Genomic DNA, 16,359 nt, shown 5'->3' with positions numbered 1-16,359 from the left:
ATACCTCTGTCTTGGATCCATCCCCTTGAAGAGGATGAATCCTGCCATGGCCTCTTCTGAGCAGAGCTAGAAATTGAGGTTGTTAAAGGCAATGACTGAGACAGAGGTGGAGGAATGGGTCCAAAGAGAGAATTCATAACTGCTTGGACCAGCCCAGCAGATCCCTCTCTTGCTGTCACTCTGGAAGGACACTCCTTGTCCCTACACCACTGTCGCAGACATCTTTTATGAAAAATCCTTTCCTTAGGATTTTTTTCCTCCTGAGAAGCTGAGAGGCCTCAGGAACAAAATGTAAACAATGGTTATTTGCTGCTGTGGAATGCAACAGGTGGATCTGTGATTGGTCTCATAGAGTTATTTCTAATTAATGGCCAATCACAGTCAGCTGGCTCGGACAAAGAGTCCGAGACAGACCCTTTGTTATCATTCCTTCTTTTTCTATTCTTAGCCAGCCTTCTGATGAAATCCTTTCTTCTATTCTTTTAGTATAGTTTTAATATTATATATATCATAAAATAATAAATCAAGCCTTCTGAAACATGGAGTCAGATCCTCGTCTCTTCCCTCATCCTAAGACCCCTGTGAACACAGTCACACACCACATCTGCCACCTTTGTGCAGACAATCTGGATCCCCCAGTGTACCTCCAGCACCATCAACCCCTGAGTGCCAGGCAGGGAGCTCCATCTGAGGGGAAAACACGGATCCAGCAGGACACAGCAAACCCAGAGGTTTATTGGTGGTGGACAAACCGAGCTGCACGTGGAGGTGCCTGAGGGAAGGCTCTGTGTACAGTTCTGGCTGCAGGATCACTGTGCTGGCTCTCCTGGGGCTGTCACAGCCTCCTGGGGTGGCCGCTGTCACCGGCAGCAGCGCAGGCGGCCGCTGCTGCAGTTCCCTTCCCAGCGCTCCATGTGGAAGCACAGCCTCCGGCAGTGGCCACGGCTGTTCCTGCACTGCTGCGTGTCTGAAAGGCCTCTGGCTGCTGGGGAAAGAGGAGAGAACACCTGGTGAGGAGAGCTGGAACCTACTCAGAGCTGTAAAACCTACTGGGAACTCCACTGGCGCTGGTGGCTGAGCAATGGGATGCTCTCAGCTGGCAGCAGGGAAATTCAGGTGGTTCCATGGTGAGGATCAGATGTGCTTGGGAGGAGCTTCTCCATCCAGCAAGCAATTGGAGTCTCCTAAAGACTGGCCTGGGAGAGACAGCCAGGTTTGGGTTGGCTGTGTCAGGTTGGGCGTGTTAGGTGAGGCTGGACAGCATCAAAAGACAGAGGAGGGCCTTTTGGAACAGTTGTTTTACCTGTTGTTTCCTTTTGAGGTTTTTTGGCTTGGTGTTTTGGGGTTTTTGTTTGCTTGGGTTTTTCAAATCTTTTGCTTTTGTTTTGATTAAAATGCATGTGCTGCTTCTCTTTAGACACAGCAGAAACACCAAATTTGGGGGTTCTGGAGGGTCCACCACCACCAGTGGGGTGGGCAAACCCTTCTCTCTCCCTTCGTTGTCCCCAGGACTTGGGTTAAATAAATGACAAGATAAGCAGGCTAAGCAAGTAACTCTCCTCTTCTTTGTTATCAGGTTTGCCTTCTGCAAAAGTGGTATCACCAAAGTCCTGCTAAGATCAGAGTGACCTTACACCTGAATGAAACCCAAATCTCTGACGTGTATACAAACAGACAGCAAAAATGCCAAGTCATGGAATAAATTTCTATCAAACCAGAATCCCAGAAGAAAACAAACAAACAAACAAACAAAAATTATCTGCCTTTCCCTCTTCTTTTCCCCCTGAAAGATAGTTTTGATTTTATAGAATCAAAGATACACAGAATGATTTGTGTTGGAATGGACATTAAAGACCATCTACTTCCAACCTCCTGCCATGGGCAGGGACACCTCCCACTATCCCAGGCTGATCCAAGCCCCATCCAACCTTGCTCTGAATATTTCCAGGGATGGAGAGTCCACACCCTCTCTGGGCAACCTGTGCTAGGGCCTCACCACCCTCACAGCCAAGAATTCCTTCCCAATATCTAATTTACACCTACCCTCCTTCAGCTTAAGACCATTCCCCCTTGTCCTGTCCCTCCAAGCCCTTATCCCCAGTCCCTCTCCAGTTCTCCTGGAGCCCCTTTAGGTTCTGAAAGGGGCTCTAAGTTCTTCCTGGAGCTTTCTCCAGGTGAGCACCCCCAGCTCTTCCAGCCTGGTTCCAGAGCAGAGGGGCTCCAGCCCTTGGAGCATCTCTGTGGCCTCCTCTGGACTTGCCCCATCAGATTCTGATGCTGGGGATCCCAAATCTAGAGGCAGCTTTGCAGGTGGGATCTTACCAGAGCAGATCAGAGGGTGAAAATCACCTCCCTCAACCTTCTGGCCACACTTGCATCTTCCTGCATTTGCCACATCTGTATTCCACTCATGGATAATTTAATGGGATTCTCCTTGTTTGGTGGAGGATGAGGCTTTTATCCTGGTCAGGAGCAAAGCTCAGGTTCCTGTCTTAGGCTCAGCATTTCTGGGTGAGTTTTGAGGGTGCAGAGAAGAGGGGATGCACAGTCCATGATCTCAGGACAGCTGCCTCCAGGAACTTCATGGAGACCATCCCAGGAGAAATTTTTTCCTTGGAACCACGAGTTAGCTCAGCCTTGACGTGGGGGCCCTGTCTTGTCCTCTTCTACCTCAGAAGAGCAGGAACCTGCCTTTTCTCTCTCCACAGTCCTGCAGGAAGCCCTGTGAGGATTTTGTCCTTACCCGGAGTGCCCTGGAGGAGGAGAATGACAAGGACTGCCAGGAGCAGCTGGAGAACCCTCATGGCTCGGTGTGGGTGGAGGTTCCACCCCCAGGAGGAGTGAAGGGCCCTAAAGAGAGGAATAAGAGGGAAATTATGGATTTATAGAGGCCAGGGAGGGGGTTGTGTAATTTTCCTGGAGTGGAGGGAACTTTGTCAACCTCAGGTGCATTTCAACATGACGGCAAACAGTTGCACGGGGTGTGCCTGCTCTCAGTCACATCGTGTTACAGACAGAAAGGGAAAATAAAGGAAAAAAAATAGAGGGAAAAAGACCAAAAAGTGAGGGGGGAAATCAGGGTTTTGTTGGCAATTACACTGAGCACTGGGGAGGCTGCTACTGCTTGCTGCTGGAGACAGGATGTTGGGACTGACCCAGTCTGGCTCTGCGTGTGTAGGCTCGAGCATGTGATGTTAAAATCCAGTCCAAGTGTTTGCAGTATCAAAATGTTGCGTTATGATTTGGTTTTGTGTTTTTTTTTTTTTTTATATTTCCAGCTCTCACTCTCTGTGTTTAGCACTGACACAGTCAAATATGAAAAAATCCAGAGTCTCCTCCACTCCCCAACACACAGAGCTGGCTTGAAAATAATGGGATCCTTAAAAAAATCATGGATCTGCTTCAATTTCCCAACTTCCAGGCTGCAGAGAGGATGCTTGCCAAGGTTTTGTTTACAGCTGCCAAGAAAAAAGGCAATTTAATATTTTATTCATTTATGTACTCATTCAAGGGGAAAGCTGGGATACCTCCCTGCAATACATTAGGAAAGCAGGTGGGTTACAGCTCTCCCAGGGATCCTGGCAGGCTCTCAGGTTTGTACCAGTTCTCCAGGTCAGTTCCAGGAAATCAGTAGAGGTGAGACCTGCATTTCAACTTGGGAAAACAACACAAAGCAAACAATGAGCAGGAATTTCCCCCAGCCAAGAACAAATGGAGGAAGAGGAAACAGAAACTTTATAAAGGTTTTTCCTACAGTAGTGATGCAGCGGAGGCCATCACCAAGTCTTCCCTTTTCCCTTCAGAAGTCGCCTCAATGGATTTTTCTTTGCAGACTGGATGCCAGGGGCTGCTGGACAATGCAAACCCCATGTCCTTCAGGCTGCTTGAACAGAACAAGGATCACCTTCGTCAAACAGTGCAGATAAAGGGGCCTTCACCAGCTGGACTTTAGAGTAGGGAACACCGAGCTCTTAGGCAGGGTGAGCTGCAAACTGGCCAGGCATAGCCTGGGAAGGGAGATGGACCTTGGAACACATCTGGGGGAGAGCTGGATGCAGGGATGTGTGTGAGCTTCTGGAAAAGGCAATAGCCCACCCTGTGCCTCTGAGGATTGGCATCTCCAATTTGAGAGATGGTGCAGCGGGATTTTGTGGACTTTTGGAATCATGGAATGGTTTGGGTTGGAAGGGACCTAAAAGCCCATCCAGTTCCACTCCCTGCCATGGGCAGGGACACCTTCCACTATCTCAGGCTGCTCCAAGTCCTGTCCAATCTGGCCCTGGGCACTTCCAGGGATCCAGAGACAGCCACAGCTTCTCTGAGTAACCTCTGCCAGGGCCTCCCCACCCTCTCAGGGAAGCAGCTCCAAAGCAAAGAATTTGGGCAGAGCTCATCCAGCAGAAAGGAGACAGCAGTCCTTGAGCTGCAGTCCAAGCAGGAAGGAATGTGTGGATGCTCCTGTGAGTGTCCTGCTCTGAGTGTGTGACATGCAGTGTCTGAACATGTGTGTGCAGATGGTTTGGTGCTCTCCAGAGAGGATGTGGAGCACGGGGCTAGGGTACCACGTGGCCACGGTGTTCCCAATGTTGGATGGCAAAGGTCCAGGTGTTTGTCTGTCTCCAGCTCAGCTGCTCTCCCGTGCTGGGAGCAGCACCACTGCAGAGGGGGATTTGTGCCTGGAGCTGTTTGGATGCTGCAGGCTCCATGGGGACCAGGCTGCATCCTCTGCACCACTACGCTGCAGAACGTGCCTTGGGAAAGAAATCCAGGACTATCCAATACCAACAAAAACCAGATTTCCTCCAGAAATCAGGGGCAGGAAACCTCTGTCCCATGGGCAACTGCTTGTACAACAGCTGGTCTGGCTCCCCTTGGCATGGTCCTGCTGCTGTGTTGGCCCCAGCGTCTGGTGAGCCCACCGGGGCTGGCCCAGCAGCCTCCCAGCCTCCCCTGCTCCCCAACCTGCCAGCAGATGTCTTTTCTCAGAGCTCACCATGCACAAAGGCTGATCTGTGCTCAGACACGTGGCACAGGAATGGGCTCCTAGGTGCTTGAGAGGTTTTGGGGCTGGGAGGAGCTGAATCAATCTATATCTGCTCCCTGGCCCCAAATGGGAGGGATGTTTCCACTGACTTCATTGCCTTCAGGCCAGGACCTGAGCAGGCTGATTTTTAAATGCATCTGGGATAAGTTCTTATTTTAAATGCAAACTGGGATAAGGTTTTGCCAGCAGGAGCAATTCCTGAAGTGAATAAACCCTTTTGCCAGCTTGTGATGCCACCTCCTACTCGCAATCCCACTGAGAGCATTTTGCCAAACAAGCAAGCACTGATAGAACCCTGCAATTCAACCTGTGAAGAAATTATTGTGGGCTCAGCTCTGGGCTCAGCCCTAGCCCAGAAACCCTCCATGGCTCTCTTTCCAGACACTCTTCATGGCCTTCTCAGAACTCTCTTCAACAGGTCCATGTCTGTCTCAAGTAGAGGCCCCAGAGATGGATACTGCAAGAAATTATGTTTTTTGCCCCACAGAAAATGGCCAGAGCACACCTTGTGCAATCAACTTCTCCTTTCCAGTGCAGGGCCACATCCAGGTGTGAATTATTGATCATTCCTGGTGTGTGCCCACCTCCAAACCGTGCCAAGGAACAGAGGGGAAAACAGTTCATTTTCTGGCAGCACATTTGAGCAGCCATTGACTTCTGAGCCTCATGTGATTTGGTTTACTCGTGTAGGAGCAGCCTCAGTATCCTGGCCTGTCTTATCTCCCCAGCATACCCTGGAGCTGGGCTGTGCTCAGGTGATTCCTTTCACCCCACAGGACTGGGAAGAGCTCCAGGTGAGAGGGTGGAATGTTGGAATGTGACCCCTTTTCTCTTTATGTAGGAAGATCTGGGCACGCAGGGGGTTGCACTGGTTTGTGTGGCAGGGATGTGAGGGACACCCTGGATCCAAGGGGCTGCCCACGGCTGTGGCGCCTCATCTTCCCCAAGCAGGAGCCCACCCAGCCCCATCCTGCTCCTGATTGCACATCACAGGGACGTTTTTAGGGCAGGAGAGGAGGATTTGGCTCTCTCTGCCAAACAAACACTGGCCTGTTGCCTGGGAACAGCAAACAAATCCTGCTGAGGGAATCCATGCCGTGCTTTGATGGACTGAAATCCCCAGTTATGCAGGAGGCTTGTGCTGGCTGACAGAGCTGGCACGAAGGTAGAGCTCTGTCCTGGCTCTGTGTGGCTGCAGAGATCCCAAATAAACATCCCAAAATGTCTGGATGATTTTTGCATCTCCTTTAGGTATAGGTGTGCTGAGGTAGTACTAAAGAACCTTTTTCAGAGCTCTATCAGGCACAGACAGCTGGAGTTCAAAGCTCAATCAATAATTTCTTACTAAAATCTTCTTCTTAATTTGGCTTTCACCTGACCATGGCAGGGTGTCGGAACTGGATGATCTTTAAGGTCCCTTCCAACCCAAACCATCCTGGGATTCTGTGATGATTTTATGATTCTTCCTCCTCCCCAGGGTTACAGGGTACTCCAGCTAGGGTTTGATTAATCTGAGCAGCATTCCCTGTGATACACTTACACCAAAGCAGCTCATGCTGCTGTTCAAGCAACTCCCTGTCACCCTGATTTTTTAAGATTTTCTAAGCACTCTCAAGTTTACATTCTTGTAACAAACTTTCTCACACACTTTCTGTTAATACCTTATTGTTTTGCATTCTTTTATGGAGGAGGAGAAATTTGATGGGCTGTTGGTTTGTCCAATGTCATTGGAGAGGTGGCACTGTCACCTTCCAATCCACTGTCACTTTTGGAAATCTATAAATGTTAGAGTCAGAAAATGAACTTCCCTTTTTACCTTAAGAACAGCAATGTGTCCGTGTTGTGTTGTTTCATGTCATATAGTGACAACTCCCCATGAGCTGAGCTGGCTGCTTTGCCCCAGGTGAGTTCAGGGGTAAAGAAACTACATCAAGAAAGAGTTTTATAAAGTCTGGAAGTGCCATTCATCCACCCTGTCCTTGGTGGTTTCTCTCTCCTCCCTCTCTGTAAGACTGGAAGGGAATTCAGTTCATCTTATCCATTGGGCAGAAATAATGATGGATTTTTGGGTTTTTTTCTGTTTGGTTTTTTTTTTTTTTTTTAATGTGGGTTTTTTTTTTTTTGTGTGTGTGTGTGTGTATGGTTTCTGTTTGTTTGTTTGTTTGTTTGTTTGGGGTTTTTGGTTTTTTGTTTTTGTTTTTGTTTTGTTTTTTGGGGTTTTTTTTTTTGTTGTTGTTGTTGTTGGGTTGTGATTTGGTGTTTTTTAAGGTTATTTCCATCCAGATCAGCAAACAAGGGAACACACAGCAGTGGGACAGCAGGATCATGACTGTGAGCATGCCCATTAGCACCAGAGGGACAATATTCCCTATAAACTGAGCTTTTCCACCTTTCCTGGTGGACTGGCCAGTAGGTCTGAAGCATATCAGGGTCAGGATGCCCAGTGATTATGAGAGAAACGTGCAAGGTGAGCTGCAAGAGCCCACTCCTCATTTTCCTGGAAAACCAGGCTGTAACCAGGATGGCTGAGCATTCCCAGATGAGGGGCAGGAACAATGGACCCCGTGTATGAATGTGAGAAATAAACTGTTTGCTTTGGAGAGGTGCCTTGATCCCAAGCCCTTTCCGTGCTGTCCTCGTCCATCCCTGTGCGTCAGAGGCATGGGCTGGACACGGGCAGGAATTTGCCTCTGGATTCAGCCCTGTCCCTCTTTTCAGAATCAATTCCCAATCCAACAGCCTGCTCTGGGTTGTCTGGCTCTCCTGAGGGTTCATCCAGCTGCAGGAGAGCACTGGCATCACTGGAGTGCCAGTGATGACTCGAGGAGAGTAACTGAGCTGCTCATCAGTGAATGGAGACTCTTGGATAAATGGAGGTTCTTGGATGAATGGAGGCTCTTGGATGAATGAATTGTCATCCCTCTGGCAGTGGGGCCTGACCCTGCTGAGGTCAGAGGGAATTTTCCTGTTTGATTCATCAGAACAAGAATTTCATCTCCCAGAGAGGACTTTTCCCTGGCTCTGTCTGACCAGTGCCTCAGCTGGTTGGCATGGCTCTCTGATTACATCATTGTTTCCTTGCTTTCACAGAAATGATTGACCCAGAGAGAAATATTTTACCTGGAAAGGGAGACCAGGAGCTGGCAAAGGCAGGGAAGTGTCAAAGTTTTGTGTTGAAAAGACACAGAAGGGGTGAGAGGGGATTTGGACAGAAAATTAATTTAGGTTGAGGGAGCTTGTAGGAAGAAAGATGTGAGGGACAAAGAGGCTGATTTCCTTGGAGCTGGGTGACCAAAAGGGAAAGGAGTTGCACCAGAAATGCAGTCCGTGGGTGGAGAGGGCAGCCTGTCAGGGCAATGGGACACAGCTTTCAGATGCCCTCCTCACCATGTTTAAAACAAGTAAAACTAGGATCTTAGGGGAAAAAATTATTCCCTGTGAGGGTGGGGAGGCCCTGGCACAGGGTGCCCAGAGAAGCTGTGGCTGCCCCTGGATCCCTGGAAGTGTCCACGGCCAGGCTGGACAGGGCTTGGAGCAACCTGGGATAGTGGGAAGTGTCCCTGCCCATGGCAGAGGGTTGGACTGGGTGATCTCTAATGATTTATGCTGAGGATTATTTATTGAGGAGCACCAAAACCAAGCAATTCTGGGAAGATTCAGATAAAATAACAGGGTCAGTTGGCACCTATGAAGCACAGCAGGGTGGGTCCAGCAAGCAGTCCCCCAACAGATAATCATAGGACGATTTACCACTGAAAGAGAACTCTCTATGGGCCAAAACTTTTATTTTATTTCCCCAGTTGGACGTAGAGCTTTGGGTTATTCTGTCCAGCCCCAAAGGCTCTACACTGATGTCAGAGGAGGAACACACAGGTTGCACATGGAAAGAGCCGTCTTAGGACGGCTTAGACCCCATGCCTGGAAGTGTCCCAGGCCAGGTTGGACAGGGTTTTGAACACCCTGGGATAGTGGAAGGTGTCCCTGCCCATGGCAATGAGATGATCTTTAATGTCCCTTCCAACCCAATCCATTCTGGGATTCCATGACTGCCTTGAGAACCTGGCAGTGCCTGGAAAGGAGAAGTGGATGGGGGTGGATCCTGCCTGAGAAGCACAGACCACACTCACCTTTATGTCAAACCAGATGCCTTTTGCACCAAAAGTGATGCCAAAACGACTTTCCCCATTGTAGCTGTTTTGTCTGGGAAGGGAAATAAAGGCACAGAGTCCCCCTGGTGTTCTGGGGAGGTGAGGAATGCTGTGGCCACTCCTGCTCAGTGCCATCCCACCACTGGCAGCGTTGCTGACTCACAGGTGGGCACTTTCTGCTTTGTTAAACCTCAGGTTTATTGTTTTCAGATAAAGCAGAAAGGCAATTTTTCACCTGGGCATGTCAGATAACAATAAGAGTCCCCAAAGGACCACAGATATGAGTGGCCCCAGTTTTTTCTTGTCACACAATGTTTCCTAAAAAGGTTACAGCAAAACCAAAGTGTTCAGGAGTCCATGAGTGAATCCACAGCCACAGAAACCACAAAATCTCCTTCCCAGCAGCTGCTCATGCCGTGCCAGTGGAGCCTGCAGCTCTCCATGTGCTGCAGGGGCTCGTCTGGAAACCTTCACCTCTCTGTGGCAGCAGGTGACAGATTTTTGCAGCAGAGAATGACAGGTTCAAAGCAGAACTGAGCCAGGTATTCACCAGAAGCACAGCTTCCCACTCTGCACAGGCCCCCTCCCTGGTTACAGCTGTCAGGTCCATAGGCATCTCCTGGACAAGGGAGCAGCAAATTCATGGATAAAATTAGTGGGGTTCCTTTTCTCCATGTTCCCAGCCAGCCAAGAGAGCCTGGGCACCTTGAGCACACCCAGGGACAGGTTCGGATATCCCTGTTAGAAATCCCAAGCTGCTGAGCCAACCTCCCTCAGGGAATGTTTTATCATGGAGTTGTTTTTGCAGGATGTTGGCAAAGGCTGTGCATGGGAGGTCAGAGGGGCTGTCCTCTCCCTGCCAAGGAGGCAACTGCAGCCTGAGAAAAGGCAGGAACATTTTCCCAGAGCACAAGGCTTCTCCTAACTCAGTGTGTGCCCCATTTTCACAGCCTCCTCCCTGCTCATTTTTTTGTATTCCCCCAAGGGATTAAATAATGAATTTTCCCAAAGTACCTCACCCACTCTCTCACCCAAAAAACCTTTCCTCAGTACCTATGACACAGTAAAGAAAGATTATCCCTGTTCCCAGATATCCTGTTCACCACCCCAGGCCCTTCCTGGTCTTACCGTGCTGGGTCAGGGACATGAGTATGAAAACAAGCACGAGGATCCCCATTCCTTTGGCTCTGCTGGAAAATCCCAGGGCTGGGAGTGACATTTCACAGGAGCCTCTGTGTGCTGCTGGCATGCTGGATGGCATCCTGGAAGAGGGGAGGAGTAGGCAGGAGTTAATTATATTCCAGTCCTCAAAGTAACATTTGCTGCTGAGAAACCCTTTTGTGTCGTTCTGACCCAGCTCTGCTGCTCCAAACAATGTTGACTTTTTTCACATTCACTGGTTACTGGCTTTCCTGATTCCTCTCCTTGGCAGCTGGTAGAATTCCAGCAGAAACAAAAAGAAGCTCAGGGAGATCCTCTGCTCTTTGCCTGGAGCAAAATCCCTTGGAAGTGACAGGGAGGAGGGAAGCAACCTGAAAGGGAAGAGTCCTGATGATCTGCAAGGAGAAGAAGGATGCAGGCTGGGAGTGATTAATTTTTAATCTGAGCTCGTGTGAATATTTTCTCCAGCTGAAACCTGGCTGGTTTTTTTTCCCAGCTTTGGCTTCCAAGGAATTTGGGAGGCTTCGTTCCTGAGTGTGATGAGCACACAGTGCTGCTGGAAGAGCTGTTAGTTCAGCAGTGCCCCTCATGGAGGTAGATCTGCGGTGGGTGTGCAGCTCTGGCTGTAAAATGTGATGTTCCAGCTGCCCTGCATGGCCTTGCTGTTTGCTGTCCCTTCAGCTGTGGCAATAAAACTGCTCCGTGAACTCAAACTGGCAGGCTAAGGAGTAAAATTAAAAGCCCCTTTCTCCCTAAAACATACCCAAACAGAACAATGTAATTAGAGCAATACAGTCATTTAAATTGGAAAATGCCTCCAAGGTCATCGAGTCCAACCATTCCCCAGCTCTCCCAAGCCACCACTAAATCATGTCCCCAAATGCCACATCTATCTCTCTTTTAAATCCCTCAGGGATGGGGACTCCATCACAGCCCTGGGCACCCTGTTTTAATGCCTGACCACCCTTTCCATGCAGAAATTCCTCCTGATGTCCAACCTGAACCTCCCCTGGTGCAGTTTGAGGCCATTTCCTCTCCTCCTGTCCCTGTTCCCTAGGAGCAGAGCAGACCCCCCCTGGCTGTCCCCTCCTGTCAGGAGTTGTGCAGAGCCACAAGGTCCCTCCTGAGCCTCCTTTTCTCCAGGCTGAGCCCCTTCCCAGCTCCCTCAGCTGCTCCCTGGAGAGTCCAAGGATATGGAACACAATGCTCTGGGCTGTGTGACAAGATGGGAATCAGTCACAGGTTGGACTTGAAGACATTGGAGATCTTTTCCAACCTCAATGATTCTGTGATTAAGTGTCCTCAGTCCTCTAAAGCATCCAAGTGTAAAATCAAACATAAATAAGATTATGCTGGTAAGAAGGATTAGGGGATGGAGTTTCCAAGGATACAACAGCAAATTTTTGTGCAATTCTGCATGTGGGTGTAATAGAGAGACATTTTGCCTCTTTCCATAAATAAATGACTGTTAAACCTGTTTATTTAGCATTTATTGCCTTCTTTACATAAAGACACATGTCACCTCTAGTTAATTACACACTTTGCATGTTTAGAACAGCAGGCACGTTTACAACACTTGGAATAAAACTTGTTTGCCTTCTTGGCTGTTCCTTCCCATGGTTTTCTGCAGTCCCACGAGGTCCTTGTCACGCTTCTGTGCAGCACTTCCATCCCCTGCGAGGGCAGAGCCCCTCCTGCTCCTGCAGACATCTGATTTCTGGGGGCACGCAATGGCCCCCCTCATCCTGGCAGATGTGGAAGTTGGATGTGGTGTCTGCAATTCAGAGGGGTTGAGTCAAACCAGGAAACCTGACACAGCCATCCAAACCATCTCATACACAAAAATTGTTGGGAGGTTGTGTTTACGGAGTCTCCAAAAGCAAAGACACAAAGAGGAACTTCAGGGCTTATCACAGCACTTCTGTAAAAGATGGAATTTGTGACCCACCAGCTTGGAAAAGAATTAACTGAGGGAGGGATATTGTAAAGCTATGAAGAAGATGGATGCAGAATGACTACATTTCAAGTAGGTGGTACTTAATAAAATTGTGAAGGATGAGGTTTTAAAAGAAATGGAAGGAATTCCTAACCTGGGGAGAAAAGTCCAGTAAGGACTTTTAAACACAAGGATGCCTAAATCTAAAAATCCTGAGTTGCAATTTCACAAAATCCAGGATAATATAAATATAATATAATATAATATAATATAATATAATATAATATAATATAATATAATATAATATAATATAATATAATATAACATAACATAACATAACATAACATAACATAACATAACATAACATAACATAACATAACATAATATAATATAATATAATGAAATGATGTGGTTGTGGTCACTTTACACACATAGACTAACTGCAAGGAAATATCCACTTGTGGCCAGGATGCTGGATCAGGAATCCTGATGAGGAACTTCAGGATTAGCACAGTTGTTTCTAAAGTATATATTCATGGATGATTTATGTTGAGGATTATCTATTGAGGAGCACAAAAAACAAGCAATTCTGGGAAGATTCAGATAAAATAACAGGGTCAGTTGTCATCTGTTAAGCACAGAAGGGTGGGTGCAGCCAGCAGTCCCCCAACAGATAATCACAGGAAGATTTACCACAGAAAGAGAACTCTCTATGGGCCAAGATTTTATTTTATCTCCCCAGCTGGATGTAGAGCTTTGGCTTATTTTGGCCAGTCCCAAAGGCTCCACACTGAGGTCAATGGAGGAACACACAGGTCCCTCTTTGTACATGGAAAGAGATGGTTTAGACCCACACCTGGAAGTGTCCAGGGCCAGGTTGGACGGCCTTGGAGCAACCTGGGATAGTGGAAGGTGTCTCTGCCCATAGCAGGGGGTGGAAAGAAATGAACTTTGAACTTCCTTCCGAACCAACCCATTCTGTGATTCTGTGATTTGGAGGCAAAGTCTGTTTGGCTGAGTTCAGCCATTTTTCCCCCAAATGAATTAATTTCCCTCCTGTACAGGTTCCCACACGTACCAACACAGCAGGTCCTGCGGCGCCGGTAGCAGGTCCCAAAGGCAGCGAAGGGCTCCGGGCAGGATTTCAGGTGGAAGCAGTAGCCGTGGTATTCCAAACAACGTGAGGTGTCCCTGGGCAAGCCGAGACCTATAGGGGTGTAAGAGCCTAAATGAGGGATATGGGATTCCAGGAGCTCTCCAAAATGCAGTTTATTCTATTCCAAGAGGTTACAGCAGTCCAGGGTGGTGGGTGACAGAGCCTACAACTACAGCTGTCAGCTCCAGCTGCAGGCAGGCCTGGAGACCCTTTGGTTTTGGTTATATTGCATTATATACTTTTCTTTGCTGAGCATCTTAATACAGTAGAGGCAATCTATACCTTAACTTTTACCTATAGCCTATCATAACTACTATAATTACCATATTCATGTTATTATTCTTCAGTCACTAAAAGTTATTGTATTACAGATTAAGCTAGAAGTTGTTTTTCAGTTTTCTTGCAGTGGAAAATTCTGAGGCCTTTTTTCTACTTGCAACATTTGCTGACTTGTTTGCCTGTGCTATCTTTCTGCTTGGTAAAAATATCTTCTTGTTTGAGGTGGGTTTATCCTTTGCTCTAAGTCACGAAAACCCTTCTAACTAACATACATTTTGCCTCCTTGGTTATCCAGGAAGACTCAGTAATTCTTTTCTTCTATATCAAAACTTGCTTCCATCTCTATTCCTTTGTCAGATTCTACATTCAGAAATCTTTCTGCCAAGCATACATATCTGTGAGACTTTCTTGTCAAACTTTCATCCTTCCCAACACAGGGGGAATGGGATTCCCAGTTGTGCTGCAGGATCAGTCCATTCTCATCTCCATTCCTCCTGCTGAAACCCCACAAACGCCAGTTAGGGATTTGACACAAATACCCCCAAAACCCAGAAGGTGGAGGAACTCATGGGACCTCAGAGCATTTAAAGGAAGGTTTTTGTACAGCTGGAGTGAAATACAGAGGAAATTTGATGGAAATTTTCTGAACATATCCTGGCAATTTGTGCTATAATGGGAAGGGACAGCCCAGTCTTGGAAGCTTCTGAGTTCTGCGACTGCATTGCTGCAGGGACATGCAAGGGACATGCAAGGTCATCACATGCCCTGGATATAAAATTATGACTTTTAAAAACCCCCAAAAGCAGGATCTGGCTCAATTAACAGGAACAAGCAGTTTGCCCAGTCCCTTCTTTCTCTGGAAGCCTTTCTCCAAGGTGAGGAGTTTCATTAAGCATGAAGAACAGGTAGGATAAAAACACAATCAGAAAATGAGTCAGTGCAGCAGAAGGGCTGAGAAAGGGGAAACAAGAATATTCAGACAGCTGAAGTCAGTGGTGCAGTTCAACCTGAACAATACCAGGGAGCACCTCTGCTCTCTTCTACCTACACAGAGAGGACAATTTGTAACCCAGGGGTTAGAAGAGGAGGTGATTTCCATGGTGCCACCATCCAATAGTGCCACAAAAGACATTTCAAAGAGTCATAGGATCCAACACCTGGCAGAAGCTTGTGTGGGGAGGTTCTGGTGCGACACCTGCTCACCACAGGTTAACTTTTCACTTCTGCTTTTAGATAAATGGAGCTGCTCTAAGGAAAGGAGCTGAGGAGAACGTTCTGCACCACCACACAAGCGAGCTGTGCCTCCTGCACAGGCAAACCCCAGCAAACCCCAGCGTGGGGCTTGGCCCTTACCTGGAACAGCCTGGAGGAGGAAAAGCAGGAGAGCCATGAGGCAGGAGAAGAGCTTCATGGTGGAAGATCTCAGCTGCAGCCTGGAGACAGGGCCACAATGCCAGAACCTTTGAGCAGGGGAGGAAGGAGCACTCTGGCATTTATAGGGCAGTGGGAACAGCTGGGGCTGTCTGGGGATACTTGGCAGGGGAAGGCAGCAGGTACAGCCTGACCTCTGCATGTGGCTAAACCTGAACAATGGTTCAGGGGCACAAAAACAAGAGGACAAATAGCTGTGCCTGCCTGCCTGACCACTGGGAGGGCCCCTTGTCAATATGGGTCCACCCAGAGAGCATCATTAACTTGAAATGTCAATGTGGTTGGTAATGGATTGTCTGGAGGAAATTAACCATTGTCTGGGGGGAGAGAAGGCAGCTGGAATATCATAGAATCACCATGGAATAGAATAGTTTGGGTTGGAAAGGACATTAGAGATCATCCAGTCCACCCCCCTGCCATGGGCAGGGAGAGCTTTCACTATCCCAGGTTACTCCAAGCCCCATCCAACCTGGCCTTGCACACTTCCAGGGATCCAGGGGCAGCCAAAGCTTCACTGGACAACAGAGAATATCTGATCCTACTGCTTGTCCTGTGATGCAACAGCTGTTCCCAAGATAAATAAATAAATTATAATGATAATTTGTGTGTACATTTTAAATGTACACAAACATATAAAATCGTTGGGTTTTTTTTCCCGTGAAAGGTTCTGTGAAGAAAAACAAAGTGGACAGTTCTCCTGCCCATGCCAGGGGCTTGGAATGAGATGATTTTTCATATCCCTTTCATCCCAAAACCTTCTGCCACTGCATGTTTCTATGATAAATGAGGTGCAGATTATCAGTTTTCAGGTGTCACCAGCAGCACCTTCAACTTTGCAGGTGCACAAAGAGCACGTGGCAAGTGAGATTAATGAGTTTTCCTCCGCATTTGTCTGTACAGAGTTTGGATGATACCAACAGACAAATGGAGGTGGCAGCTGACAGCTCAGGCTCTCCCTCCATCATTTACTTCAGACTCTTTCTGTGCAAGGTATTTTTTGACGTTGTTCTGACCCAGCAGCCTTGATATCAACAATAAAACCTCCCCCTGGGCCATGTGCATTGTTCTCTGACTGCCTCCCTGCTTTCTTTGTTTGCTCTCCATTGCAAATTTGCAGGTGCCATCGAGTCCTGGATGAGGAGAGGTGTTTGTGTCCATTTCCAGGTACTCCAGGGACAGGGATGAAACAAAGGCTGCAACAAGA

General features: G+C 47.9%; 3 protein-coding genes across 5 annotated transcripts; all 3 read right to left on the bottom strand.

Moving 5' to 3' along the window:
• Positions 1-715: 715 nt before the first annotated feature.
• On the bottom strand, positions 716-9,306 carry LOC134416475 (gallinacin-13-like). 3 transcript variants are annotated; one of them, XM_063153162.1, is made up of 3 exons: positions 9,172-9,306; positions 2,744-2,850; positions 716-985 (listed from the first exon to the last, which is right to left on the bottom strand). In XM_063153162.1, exons 2-3 carry the CDS (start codon positions 2,802-2,804, stop codon positions 861-863), a joined length of 186 nt encoding a protein of 61 aa, XP_063009232.1. In that variant the 5' UTR covers positions 2,805-2,850; positions 9,172-9,306; the 3' UTR covers positions 716-860. The 3 variants fall into 3 exon arrangements, 1 of the variants encoding a protein (XP_063009232.1); XR_010027276.1 differs by lacking the exon at positions 9,172-9,306 and having other exon boundaries at positions 848-985; positions 2,323-2,843; XR_010027277.1 differs by lacking the exon at positions 9,172-9,306 and having other exon boundaries at positions 898-982; positions 2,323-2,843.
• Positions 9,307-9,365: 59 nt separating this feature from the next.
• Positions 9,366-10,756, bottom strand: LOC134416476 (gallinacin-12-like). Its single transcript, XM_063153163.1, has 2 exons — positions 10,321-10,756; positions 9,366-9,811 (listed from the first exon to the last, which is right to left on the bottom strand). Exons 1-2 carry the CDS (start codon positions 10,451-10,453, stop codon positions 9,663-9,665), a joined length of 282 nt encoding a protein of 93 aa, XP_063009233.1. The 5' UTR covers positions 10,454-10,756; the 3' UTR covers positions 9,366-9,662.
• Positions 10,757-11,999: 1,243 nt separating this feature from the next.
• LOC134416633 (gallinacin-11-like) lies at positions 12,000-15,135 on the bottom strand. Its single transcript, XM_063153389.1, has 3 exons — positions 15,078-15,135; positions 13,368-13,496; positions 12,000-12,127 (listed from the first exon to the last, which is right to left on the bottom strand). Exons 1-3 carry the CDS (start codon positions 15,133-15,135, stop codon positions 12,000-12,002), a joined length of 315 nt encoding a protein of 104 aa, XP_063009459.1.
• Positions 15,136-16,359: the final 1,224 nt, after the last annotated feature.

Source organism: Melospiza melodia, chromosome 3 (assembly GCF_035770615.1).
Source record: "Melospiza melodia melodia isolate bMelMel2 chromosome 3, bMelMel2.pri, whole genome shotgun sequence".
Classification (NCBI taxonomy): Eukaryota; Metazoa; Chordata; class Aves; order Passeriformes; family Passerellidae; genus Melospiza; species Melospiza melodia.
The sequence above is the reverse complement of the archived record's forward strand: the minus strand, read 5'-3'. Positions and strand labels throughout refer to the sequence as shown.